Here is a 14053-nt window from a genome sequence, read left to right on the forward strand (position 1 = left end):
CGGTTTCGAGATGAAAAACGAACTATAACAAATAACTTGTCCATATATCTTATCTAAAGGATAGCAAATCTAGCTGCATACAGCTTCAACAGTTTAAGATGGATTTATTCCTGTGATACAATGAGAGCGGTCATGTTCTGTTTGTCATCATTACACAGGTAATCTGCAACTGCATCACCACCCCTCAAGCCTGTGAAAAATTAACTCCCCTCTCCTCTGCCTCTGAAATCTCTGGCTAGTAGCCTCCTCCTCCTCCTGCCCAGACTGAGCTCCCATAACCCCTTGCTACATGGGTCTGAGTGCCTTGGCGTTTTGGAGAAGCTGTGGGTGAGGCTTGTTTAGTTTATAGGGAATTAGTATTAAAACAAAACAAAAAAAAGTATTTGGCTTGAGGAATGCCCTATAACCTATATGTAAGGAACACAATTATGCAATGTATAAAAGTTCATCTTGGATCCACTTTAAACATGGTGAAACATGGATAAATACCTTACTTTTGGACAACCCTGGTTTTGGACAAAGTGCATAAAAATTAGTTTTTGGTCAGTTTAAACAGTTCTGTGACATTTACCCAAAAATATATATAATAAAAAAAAAATCAGTACTGTATATTTTTTACATGAAGATAACGTTGCATTTGCATCTCCGAAACGTTGTGACCCAAGTCGTTTGCAAGTAGGGGACTGTCTGTATAAGTCTACTATATTGTGAAGGTACCTTTAGAAAACACCTTTCCTAGTTTTAAATGACATGGAATGATATTAACCCCACATCTGTTAATAATGAATATATACCATTATGTATAATGATATTTATGTTATATAGGTTTTTTTGTGGAGTAAGTAAAGTACTTATTTAGAAGAAAACCCGAGGTGGAGTAAAAAAACAAAACAAAACAAAACAAAAAAGAGATACTTACCCAAGAAGAAAGACTCAGGATCCTCCAAATGTTTCCTACATCCTCCACTTCCACTGCCCGGGACCCTCTGGAAGTACTCACACCCGCTCCTCTTCATGCATTTGCTGCACCCGTGCGCATAGGGCTGTGCTTGTGCATGAAGAGGAATGTGGTCACAATAACTTCTCTGACGAGCTCTTGGCAGATATGTTCCGAGGGTCAATACATGGCGTGGGGGGGGGGGGGGGGGGGGGCGCAGGAGGACGTGGAAAGTATCTGCAGAAGTAGGTAAGTATCCCATTTCTTTATTTTAGTCCACCTTTAAGCTTTGTTTTCCTCCTTAAAGGACAACTGAAATTAAAAGAATATGGAAGCTGCTATATGTATTTCCTTTTAATCAATACCAGTTGCCTGGCAGCCCTGCTGGTCTATTTGGCTGCAGTAGTGTCTGAATAACACTAGAAACAAGCATGCAACTAATCTTGTCAGATTTGACAATAGCGGCAGAAACACCTGATCTGCTGCATGCTTGTTCTGGGTCTATGGCTAAAAGCATTAGAGGCAAAGGATCAGCAGGACAGCCAGGCAACAGATATTTCTTAAAATGACAAAGATCACAGCCTCCATATCCCTCTCGCTTCAATCCGTCCTTAATGCACAACCGTAAATAAGAAAAAGAAAACAGGTAGGATGAAAAACTCAGTCTTGTCAGTAAATTCCCAATGGTCCCGTTCCTCTTTATGTTACAGCAAAGCTCTCTACTCCATCAATACAGCGGTTACAGCCATGAAGATGTTTTTTTCCCAAGATGCCCACCACACCCTGCATCTTCCCCAATGATAGACCCACTGCTCTCTTCCCTTTACCTTCCATTCATCCCTGGAAGTGTAGCAGCAGACAGCCATGGAAGAGGCATCACATGGCTCAGCCACATTCGCTGCGGCAGCAGCCAGAAGGACTTCATATTACAGAGGAGGAGGACTGAGGACTAGAGGTGCATAGAATTCTGACTTGCAGGAAAATGTAATAAAAACATTTTGAAGCTTGGAAATGGGCCAATTGAAAAAAATGAAAGGAATTGCATTTGATTGGTGCAACTCCAAGATGCATGCAATTTAATTAAATCTGCAAGGAAGTCTGAATAATTTGCCTATCATTGACCTCTGCTGAGGACTTGTAGGAAAGTAATGGTCAGTATCAGGTTTTCACTCGCCTACAGCAAATTGAGGCCCAATTCCAAAAATACATTTTCCTTTATTAACACATTAGCAGCGTCAAAGGAATTATCTCATTTGAGATAAGTGCTCTGCTTTTGACCTCAGTCGGCAGAACTCGTTGTGCTGTAAATTATTGGAATGCTTTGATGACTCTCTGCTTGCAGAAAACATAGAAACTGAAGCAGAAGTCCTCTGTTATTGTCTCACACTGCCCCCTAGTGACAAGTGGCTATAAATACTTATTACAGCAGTACTAAATATTAGCAAGGAGATGTAACAAAAAAAATTAAAAATGTACTAAAATAAATTGGCCTGAAGCACTTGCAAAGCTTGAAATAAATTGCCTGCTAAAGGGTTAACCACTTTCCCTGTCTGACCTGACCGAATGCTGCAAATTGACCTGCAAACTACCACCCCACCACCTCCAAGGGTCTCAATGTTCAGGGTCACCATCTGTCTGGGCAGTGCATGCATCTTTCAGTGCTTCAACTCCTTCCAACATTCCTCAACTCCTTTCCCGACCCACTCAATAAACTCGGTAGAAGTCTGTCGCTAGAACTGCCACAACCAGAATTGAAGAGAGGGGGTGATTGGTGCAAGCAACACCGCCCCCCTGATGAGATGGTAAAAGCCTGAGCCGCTGTGATGACCTAGCAGCATGCCTCCAGGACCTGACGGGGACATCACGGAACCCCTACCGTGACATCATTACTTTCATGAGTCCCAGTAGGGGAGGGACAACATATAAGTTGGTTTGACGGTGGCATTAAAAAAATGTATTTATGTAGACAGGCTTTAAGCACAGCAGAATGGGACACCTACCTGGAAAATAGCGGACCGCAGAAATAAAGGGACATTGCAAGAATTCCGCCCCAATCATTCGATGAAGCATAAGCCTGAGAGCAAAAGACGATAAATACAAATTACACAGCAGAAAACTGCTACAAAACCATAGAAATACATAGTATTAATTGTAGTCATTCCAGTAAGGTTTCTAAAAAGTGCACATATAAGCTAAAGTGCCTATGCTGCTGCTGGTATAGTGGCGGCTGTTAATGAGTGGCTGCTGCTGACAATAGTGGCGGCTGCTAATGAGTGGCTGCTGCTGCTGGTATAGTGGCGGCTGCTAATGAGTGGCTGCTGGTATAGTGGCGGCTGCTAATGAGTGGCTGCTGCTGCTGGTATAGTGGCGGCTGCTAATGAGTGGCTGCTGCTGCTGGTATAGTGGCGGCTGCTAATGAGTGGCTGCTGCTGCTGGTATAGTGGCGGCTGCTAATGAGTGGCTGCTGCTGCTGGTATATTGGTGGCTGCTAATGAGTGGCTGTGGCTGCTGCTGCTGGTACAGTAGTGGCTGCTAATGAGTGGCTGCTGCTGCTGGCATAGTGGCGTCTGCTAATGAGTGGCTGCTGCTGCTGGTATAATGGCGGCTGCTAATGAGTGGCTGCTGCTGCTGGTATAGTGGCGGCTGCTAATGAGTGGCTGCTGCTGCTGGTATAGTGGCAGCTGATAATGAGTGGCTGCTGCTGCTGGTATAGTGGCGGCTGCTAATGAGTGGCTGCTGCTGCTGGTATAGTGGCGGCTGCTAATGAGTGGCTGCTGCTGCTGGTATAGTGGTGGCTGCTAATGAGTGGCTGCTGCTGCTGGTATAGTGGCGGCTGCTAATGAGTGGCTGCTGCTACTGGTATAGTGGCGGCTGCTAATGAGTGGCTGCTGCTGCTGGTATAGTGGTGGCTGCTAATGAGTGGCTGCTGCTGCTGGTATAGTGGCGGCTGCTAATGAGTGGCTGCTGCTGCTGGTATAGTGGTGGCTGCTAATGAGTGGCTGCTGCTGCTGGTATAGTGGCGGCTGCTAATGAGTGGCTGCTGCTGCTGGTATAGTGGAGGCTGCTAATGCGTGGCTGCTGCTGCTGACATAGTGGCGGCTGCTGCTGGTATATTGGTGGCTGCTAATGAGTGGCTGCTGCTGCTGGTATAGTGGTGGCTGCTGCTGCTGGTATAGTGGCGGCTGCTAATGAGTGGCTGCTGCTGCTGGTATCGTGGCGGCTGCTAATGAGTGGCTGCTGCTGGTATAGTGGCGGCTGCTAATGAGTGGCTGCTGCTGCTGGTATAGTGGTGGCTGCTAATGAGTGGCTGCTGCTGCTGGTATCGTGGCGGCTGCTAATGAGTGGCTGCTGCTGGTATAGTGGCGGCTGCTAATGAGTGGCTGCTGCTGCTGGTATAGTGGTGGCTGCTAATGAGTGGCTGCTGCTGCTGGTATAGTGGTGGCTGCTAATGAGTGGCTGCTGCTGCTGGTATAGTGGTGGCTGCTAATGAGTGGCTGCTGCTGGTATAGTGGAGGCTGCTAATGAGTGGCTGCTGCTGCTGGTATAGTGGCGGTTGCTGCTGCTGGTATAGTGGCGGCTGCTAATGAGTGGCTGCTGCTGCTGATATAGTGGCGGCTGCTAATGAGTGGCTGCTGCTGCTGGTATAGTGGCGGCTGCTAATGAGTGGCTGCTGCTGCTGGTATATTGGTGGCTGCTAATGAGTGGCTGCTGCTGCTGGTATAGTGGTGGCTGCTAAAAAGTGGCTGCTGCTGGAATAAGTGGCTACCCATCACTCATCAAGGTATGATCCATATCTCTGTTCTTCCACCTCTGCTTTTTCTTATCCTTGATCAGGACTTCTGGGGCCTTTTCTGGAGTGCCACAGCAATCACTATAGGACTAAAAATGGCCAACATATTTTCAAGTGTATACTGAGTATATAGTCCGGCGGCCATTTCTTTGTAGTCAGAGTGGTGACACAGGTTGGCCCTATAAATTGATGCATGTGGCACCGCAGCAATGGCTTATAGGACACATGTAATTCTCACAAGAGCTTTCAGAGCCACGGGAAAAAGCTCAGAGGGCCACGTTTGGCCATGAGGCCGGACTTAGACCCTAGAGAATGTTTAACTGTAACATCTTTGTGGTAGGGGGAGTTACCCCCAAGAACCCGTTTCCATTGCATGCGGATTCGCATTGCAGAAATCCACATTCGAAATGTGTGCAATGTTAATCTATGCGACATTCACATTCGCTTTCCATTCACTGTATTTTTTATTTTATTTTATTTTTATTTTTTTTATGCAGACCGTTCAGGAAAAAAATACATGTGGAAAAAATGCATGCAAAATGTAATGTCTCCTTGTGGAAAAACAGCCTTACATAATCACAGTCCTAGAACCCTGACAGGGGCTCACACGTTTTCCCAGTCAGTCCAAGCTATAAAAGAAGAGGATTTGACTACAGCAAAGCACTTACGGGTAATGATTTCTGAAGCCCACAGACCTCACCCACCACCTGTGCAACGTGTAAATTCCCTGTGGAGATAAAACAAGAGTGAGTACTGCGTAAGTCTAAGCATGCAGCAATGTTTCCTACAAGCCATTATTAGGGTGATGCATGAACTGGTTCTGTAAAAATGCCACTTATTACACGTAAAGTACAGATGAACATACATTAGTTACACAACTGAGCAAGGGCAGTAAAGCTACTTACCTGTAGCCTTAACGTAAACCTGATAAAATCAACAAAAAAGGATTTATACTTACCTGGAGCTTCCTCCTGCCCCGGTAGGCCATGGGCTGCCTCTGTGTCTATCCAGTCACATCCATTCTCCTGCCATCAGCAGCCTAGTCACTGACTACTACGCTGACTTATGAGTTAATCCTAATCTGCCTTTAAAAGGACAACTGTAGTGAGAGGAATATGGAGGCTGCCAAGTATATTTCCTTTTACAAAATATCATTGCAGTAGTCAAGTTGGCATGTAATGAAACAAACAAACAAACAAACACAGAACACTTATATCGCGCTTTTCTCCTGGCGGACTCAAAGCGCCAGAGCTGCAGCCACTAGGGCGCGCTCTATAGGCAGTAGCAGTGTTAGGGAGACTTGCCAAAGGTCTCCTACTGAATAGGTGCTGGCTTACTGAACAGGAAGCGCTGAGATTCGAACCCAGGTCTCCTGTGTCAGAGGCAGAACCCTTAACCATTACTCCATTCAGCCACTCAGTAATGAAGGCATGAACTAAGGTTGTTAGATCTTCTGGGGGGGGATGTTCACAGAGTGGATGAACTCATCAACTCATCGCTCCACACACTAGGTAGAAACGCTAGCGTTGCGTAAAACGCTAGCTTTAACACGTATAATGCAAGTCAATGGGCCACATGAAAAAAAAAAAAAACACATGTATTCATTCGTTATGCGTTCTGTTTTTTTTTTTTAAACGCTGGTCTTGCTGCATATTTTCCCAAAACTAATCTAAAACGCACAAAATGAAAATCAATGGTGATGCAAAAGTATTGCATTTAAGTTTATTATGCGTTTTGTATGCTTGTATTGCTGATGTATTTCTGCTTCCTGTTGACTTCCTAGTGATTTGCATAACGCGCATAAAAAAGCGTGCAAAATGCGTATAAAACACATATGCAAACCGTGAACGCATTAAAAAACACAAGTGCGGGAAGAATGCACAGAAAACGCACAAACTCATATGCAGCAAAACACTACCGTCTTGCACGGCCTAGTGTGTTCCTACCCTCATGCTTTTATAAAAATCTGGCTGCATTAAACCTGCCGGAGTTTGCTAAATAATCTGTTATTTCTACTTCAATATAAAAATATAAAAACTATTACCATTTCCTCCGACTGCCTTGCCTTCAGGTGATCCTGTATAATGTCCAGGTGGTAGGAGTTAATAGATGCCAACTCGCTGCCCTTGCTGGCACAGTACAGGTCAGCTGCCTTATGGCTGAGTCTTGTATTGAACACAAACCAGTACTCGGAACTATCGATAACCAAGGAAGAGACATTTTTTTTCTCTGAATCTACATGAACAAGAGAGAAGAGGTTGGAGACATCAGGCCAAGCAATCACTGAGCTGCTGGAGGAGAAGCATGAGACATTCCATACAGCAGCTATAGTAATTTCATATACAGTAATGTCATTTAACCCATTCAGGTTCCGTCGTTTTCACGTGAGAAATGTTCACCTCCCATTCATTAGCCTATAACTTTATCACTACTTATCACAATGCACTGATCTATATCTTGTTTTTTTCCGCCACCAATTAGGCTTTCTTTGGGGGGTACATTTTGCTAAGAGCCACTTTACTGTAAATGCATTTTAACAGGAAGAATAAGAAAAAAATGGAAAAATTCATTATTTCTCAGTTTTCAGCCATTATAGTTTTAAAATAATACATGCCTCCATAATTAAAACTCACGTATTGTATTTGTCCATATGTCCCGGTTATTACACCGTTAAAATTATGTCCCTATCACAATGTATGGCGACAATATTTTATTTGGAAATAAAGGTGCATTTTTTCCATTTTGCATCTATCACTATTTACAAGTTTAAAATAAAAAAAATATAGAAATATTTCATCTTTACATTGATATTTAAAAAGTTTAGACCCTTAGGTAAATATTTACATGTTTTTTTTTTGTTTTTTTTTATACTAAACATTTTATTTGGGTACTTTTGGGAGGGTGGGAGGTAAACAATAGATTTATAATGTAAATGTGTGTTAATTCTTTTTTTTTTTTTTTTCAGGTGTAGTATTACTTTTTGACCACAAGATGGCGGCCATGAGTTTGTTTACATGACGTCACTCTAAGCGTAACACACGCTTAGAGTGACGCATCGGGAAGGAGACGGCCAGAAAAAGCTCAGCTTCCGAGAGAAGCTGTCGCTTTTTCAGCGGGGGAGAGGAATCAGTGATCGGGCTCCATAGCCCGATACATTGATTCCTTGGCTACCGAATCCGCGGCCGGGAGTGCGCGTGCACGTGCACGATCGGCCACGGGGGCGCATGGTTCCTGGACGTAGAAACTACGTCCAGGAACCAAAATAGGTTAAGAACCATGCACTAGGGATGGCCAATGAGATGCAGATAATTAGGAGTTGATGCAGCATTATGCAAATTTTTAATGCAAATGTATACAGCCTGAAAATGAACCAATCAAATCCTACTGAGGTAAAATTCGATTGGTCCATTTTCAAGCTGCACTGATTTGCATCAACGGGCAGTACGGTGGCCTAGTGGTTAGCGCTCTCGCCTTGCAGCGCTGGGTTCCCAGTTCGAATCCCAGCCAGGTCGACATCCATCTGCAAGGAGTTTGTATGTTCTCCCCGTGTCTACGTGGGTTTCCTCCGGGCACTCCAGTTTCCTCCCACATTCCAAAAACATACAGATAAGTTAATTGGCTTCCCCCTAAAAAATTGGCCCTAGACTGTGATACATGTAGTACACAATACATACCTAGACATAGGACTATGGTAGGGATTAAATTGTGAGCCCCTCTGAGGGACAGTTAGTAAAAAGACAATATATACTCTGTACAGCGCTGCGTAACATGTTGGAGCTATATATAAATAAATCAACTCAAAATTATTGGCATCTCACTGACCATCCCTACCATGCACTACTAAAGCCCAAGTCCATGCAGAAACAAAACTTAAAAAATGTAATGCACAAATTAAATGTACTTTGTTTTTAGCACTATTTAAACAAGTCTGCATCCTCATTAGTCTTCCGCAATTTAAGGTTTAACTGGGCTTCAGGTTTTTTTATTTTAAAGTGAATGGGAACCGCATTTAAAAAAATGAGACAGACACTTACCCAAGGAGAGGGAAGGCTCTGGGTCCTATAGAGCCTTCCCGCTCCTCTCCTGGTCCCCCCTTTCCGGTGCTGGCTCGCCCGGTAGCAGTATTTGACTAAGTTAGTCAAATACTGCTTTACCCGGCTGAAGGAGGCTTCAGAAGTCTTCAGGGAGCCAGAATGCTCCTGAAGAAGGGCGGCCCTGTACTGAGCATGCGCAAGCACGCTCTCTTGCACGCTCACGCCTGTGCAGTATGGAGCCGCACGTCTTTGGGAGGACACGACTTCCAAATACCCTTTCGGTGGGGGATTGAAACGGGGGGGGGGGGCAACACAGGATAGAGAGCACCGAAAAAAAGGAGACGGAAGGCTCTATACAACCCAGAGCCTTCCCTCTCCTTAAGTATTAGCTTCATTTTTTTTAAAATGCGGTTCCCATTCACTTTAAGATGCATTTAACAGGACATTATTTATAGAGTACCCGAGCCATAGTTTGGGTCCAAAATGAGATACTTGCCTATAGAGAGGGAAGCCTCAGGATCCTATTGAGGCTTCCCTCCCTGCTCTGATGTCCCCGTCACTGAGCGCGGCCCCCCAGAAGATTAGCGACAATGCACTGTCACTAATCATATCCGGGCCACAGAGCAGGGAGGAAGCCTCAATAGGATACTGAGGCTTCCCTCTCAAGGTAACTATCTGATTTTGATTCCAAACTTTGGCTCAGGATCACTTTAAAGCATCTATTAAAAAGAAAAAAATAAAATGTTAATTTTTCCAAAAAGGAAGTGGGAAAATTGCTGGTTCACTAGTTTATACATGCTCAATGGCTGACAGCGGGCTGCTCACTCCCTGTAAGGGCCCTCTCACACGATCAGCTGACAAGCTGTGAAGTCACCTCCTGTCAGCTGCTCTCCTGCACATGCAGCAACCCCCCCACCCACAGAGTGGGATCTGAGCGCTGCCGCAGCTACACTCGGCATGTTGCGTTCCTCCGCCGCATATCAATGCTTGAAACGTGTAATGTGTTACAACTGCATTTAAATTTGAATCAGCAAACCGGTGATACTAATGTATCCCTATGGATGCATTCACACTGCAACGTGGGATTTCGATCAATCGCAAATGCGCTGCATGCAGTGTTTCAGGGGCGATTGTGCTGTGTTTCTTGTTCTATTGAGTGGGAATCACAAGTGCAAATCGCGAGATTTTGCCCGTAAATCACAAAGTCCAACGCGATCGCTGGCAAGCGGCGCTCCAAGAGCCGAGTGTGAGCTAGCCCCAAGTGCCCGCTTCCACTAACAATCGCAATCACAAACGCCAGCAATTGAGATTTTTCATTAATTTTGTTATGCGATTTTCATTTGCATTGCATTATCCCTCTGAGGCCCCTTTTCTGCTAACGTTCGCGCTGAACGCTAGCGATTATGATTCAGCAAAAGTTAAAAATTACCCGGCGATTTCCCCACGTTTGCGATCGCGATTTTGCTATGCACTGCATAGCAAAATCGCGGCAATAATCACTCCGCCGCACGTTCGCTATTAAGTAAAAAACTAGTCGGGTTAGTGGAAATGATCTACCGCGATTCCTATGTTAAAAAGCAAACCGTAGCGATTTGAAAATCACTAGCGGTTAGCGATTTTGCGATTCAGCAATTGCAAACGCTATAGTGGAAAAGGGTCCTGAAAATTGATCCAGAAAGCGATTGCGATTTACAAATCGAATCACTATAGTGGAAAATACTTCTCATGATTTCTATGATAACGTAGCAACCGTAGCGATATAAAAATCCCTAGCGATTTGCGATTCAGCTGTGTAGTGGAAAAGGGCCCTGAGAGACAGGAGGGCACTAAGAAGGAAACAAGCTGATATAGCGGCTATCTCCCGACCCTTCACCACCCCCATGGTGTGCATAATTCATGTCAAATGTTTCAGTAAATCCCAAAAAAAACCCAACAAAATAAGACTGTGCCTGAACTACAAATGGATAATGTTCCGCTTACTCCCATGCCTCCTATGTGGGAAACCCAGATCAACTGCTTCCGCATAGTGTGCCGAGTGCTCCTCCCACCAAGTATACTGTATAAGATCTACAACGCAAGAGGAACCGCCCACTGAGCTAAATCCTTCTCTTCGGGAATCAACAGTCAGTTATCGCAAAACTGCAAAACAGATTCTTGGGTATTTATTAGGATAAGAGACCAAATGCATTAAGGATATAAGGGCAAGTAGTTAAGGCATACACATTTTTAAAGTGGACCTGAACTCTTGCACAGGACAGAAGGAAAACATAGAGAAATGCACCCTGTATGTATTTAGAGAGTTTTGCCTGTCTAATTTCCCCTCATCTGTGACTAATCACAAGTTGTAATTTGATCCCTAAGCTGTGTCAGAGCAGAGAGCTAATTGGTAAACACAGAATGTTAACAATATGTCTGCTTCCATGAAAGCAGGAAGTAGACAATGCACAATTATTGCAGCATTTGTAACAGCTGTAACAAAGAAATGTTTTTTTTGTCTTTAAAAGGTAGTTATGCTGTTGCTTATTTTTTAAAGCAGAAAGGAAGTTCTGAGTTCAGGTCCGCTTTAAATATTGCACAACTGTGAGCTGAGAAGAAACACACTCTAATGCTACGTACACACATGCGACAACGATCGTTCGTTGAGAACGACGAACGAGCTTTTAATTGATGAAAGAACGACCTGAGTAAAGTTAGTTTTTAAAGGTGTGTAACGATCTGATCGTTAGAACGAACGTTACATCACGTAAAGCAACTATTGCGCCTGCGCATAAAAATGAGAAGTTTCACAGAGAAATAGTGAAATGCGCATGTCAAGCCTAGTACGAACGACCGTTTGCAACGATGTACTACTTTTGCAAACGATCGTCGTTGGTTAAAATCCGCCGAGACAGAACTTTCTTTTGTAGCGATTTGGCTCGTTCGTCGTTTGCCTTAATAGTCGGTGGTTCGTTTTTTGTAACGATCGTCGTTAGTAAAGATCGGGGAACGATCGTTACAAACGACTATAGTCGCATGTGTGTACGCACCTTAAGGCCTGGTGCACACCAGAGGAGTTTTTCTGAGCGTTTTGAATTTGTAAATCTGCTGCTAATGTTATCCTATGTGTCTGTGCACACTGGAGCAATGAGGTTTTGTAAAAAAAAAAAACATAGCATTACATTGGGAAGAGCTTTTGAAACCTCTAAAAGCTCTTCCCAATGTAATGCTATGGGGTTTTTACAAAACCTCATTGCTCCAGTGTGCACAGACACATAGGATAACATTAGCAGCAGATTTAAAAACTCAAAACGCTCAGAAAAACTCCTCTGGTGTGCACCAGGCCTAAAAGTGAAACATTTACAGCATTTCTATCCTAACTTCATCTCCAACATATAGAAACTATGCAGCTATCACTAAACAAGCATGAGAACTGGGAGCCGTTACCTGGCTGGTACCATTCGGGCTGCTTCACATCGGTACCTAACAAAAAGTAAAACAATGTAGGTTAGCCATCTGTCACATGATTAAACGATACCATACAGTGAGTGTGACGCAGGATACCCAGATCAGCTCGGTACACGAGACAATATTCAAAATTCATTCATTCAGATATTAAAACTGTCAGATTGGTGAATTATTCTACCAATCTATGGGAAACAACCAATAAATATTTTTTTATTGGTCATTTGGGGATCAAACAAATGATAAAATCACGTGTCATGCTGTGTGAATGCGCTAATAAGCGATTGATGTGACACGAAAGGAGCAAGAAACCCAGATAAAATAGACATTACACAAAGGTGCACATTCCAGTCCAATCAACTACCCATCGGGAAATCAGTTAGAATGACCAACTGGCCCTGGGATCTGCCCATGTGTATGAGGTGTCAAGTTATGCCCCAGGTGGGCACTAATGGTCCAGGGGCTCTGATGCAGTTTCATCCTCTGCATCGCCAATTGCTACACCACTGCAATTAAGAGATTCTATTTTCAGCCCATTAAACTTACTCCGTAATACGCAGTGCTCACTCAACTCTGTGATCCGCAGTGCTCACTTAACTCCGCGATACAAGGAGCTCACTCACTCAGAGTAAGAGCAATTTTTGGGTACCTGGAGTTTGTGGTTTCATAAACGGAGTTGGATGATTTTTGTACCGATTCCATAGCCTTGCTAGGGCTGTGGAGTCAGAGTCAAGGAGTTGGAGTCAGAGCATTTTTGGATACCTGGATTCGGAGGATTAATAAACAGAGGAGTGGGAGTCAGATGATTTTTGTTCTGGCTCCGCAGCCCTGGTGCTCACGCACTCTGTGATATGTAATGCTGTTTTTACTAATCTTTTTAAACAAACTCAGGGTAAAGGAAAACTAGTATTCGACAAGTAAAGGGACTCTGCACCTCTTATAGGCATGCCTTTAAGATTCTGACCAGTATTGCAAAGTACTTATGATGCATACCATTTTGTAGCTTGTGCTCTCCTCTTTCATTTGATGTCTGAACCGCCAGTCTACACCAAATAGTTGTCGTTCGATTCCAATTTAAAAATCGCAGCTGCCATCTTGGCTATGTTATAACTTCCGGGTCACCCCTGTCTTCTCTGTTAGAGAAATGCATCACTGAATGAAGCAGGAAGAGGAAGTGACACGCATGGCCATTGCAAGAGGCTGCTCCAAAGGGGTCATAGCACGACTTTGTTGGAAGTTGTCTGTCTTAAAGGACTTACGAGTCCAAAAAAAAAAAAGTTAAGTACCTCCGTGCTGTTCCGCCTGGTCCCCGCAGTTCAATAGTCCCCCCTGGCCGCTTCCGACCCCACAGCCCGGGTCGGGCTCTCCTGCCTCCACTAAAATGGCCGCCGGAGCTGGCCGCGCAGTCCGCATAGACGTGAGTGCGGCTGCGCAGCTCTAGGGCCTCCCCCCGATCCACGCTACAGGCTGTCTAAATGAGGCAGCTCTGGCGGGCATTTTAGTGGAGGCAGGAGGGTCCGACCCGGTCTGTGGGTCGGGAGCGGCCCAGGGGGACTATTGAATAGTGATGCTCAAATACCCCTTTTTAAAATTCGAGTTTGGTCGAATTTGAATAGTAAATTATTCGAGGTCAGTCGAATATTCGAGTCGAATAATTTTTACTATTCGATTCGACCTCGGACTTCGAGCTCACTATTCGAGTCGGTATTCGAGCTAACTATTCGAGCTGACTATTCGAATTGGCCTTAAATAGCTTCCAACACTTGTTTTGAGGGTGAATGATGCAAGAAACCTCTTTTTTTCCAAGTAACAACAGCAAGTGATTATGTGGGGATGTTCCTTTTTAAAAAA

The 14053-nt window shown here is 44.2% G+C and overlaps 1 protein-coding gene across 1 annotated transcript in view; it reads right to left on the reverse strand.

Moving 5' to 3' along the window:
* LY75 (lymphocyte antigen 75) overlaps window positions 1–14053 on the reverse strand; it is a 162471-nt gene that overhangs the window by 36468 nt on the left and 111950 nt on the right. Inside the window, exons 17-20 of the mRNA XM_068245642.1 lie at window positions 12185–12220; window positions 6772–6962; window positions 5396–5454; window positions 2938–3011 (exon numbers count right to left, since the gene is read on the reverse strand). Of these exons, the coding sequence (XP_068101743.1) occupies window positions 2938–3011; window positions 5396–5454; window positions 6772–6962; window positions 12185–12220 (360 nt within the window). The remainder of the gene's footprint in view (window positions 1–2937; window positions 3012–5395; window positions 5455–6771; window positions 6963–12184; window positions 12221–14053) is intronic.

This window comes from Hyperolius riggenbachi, chromosome 7, assembly GCF_040937935.1.
Source record: "Hyperolius riggenbachi isolate aHypRig1 chromosome 7, aHypRig1.pri, whole genome shotgun sequence".
In the NCBI taxonomy this organism is placed as follows: Eukaryota; Metazoa; Chordata; class Amphibia; order Anura; family Hyperoliidae; genus Hyperolius; species Hyperolius riggenbachi.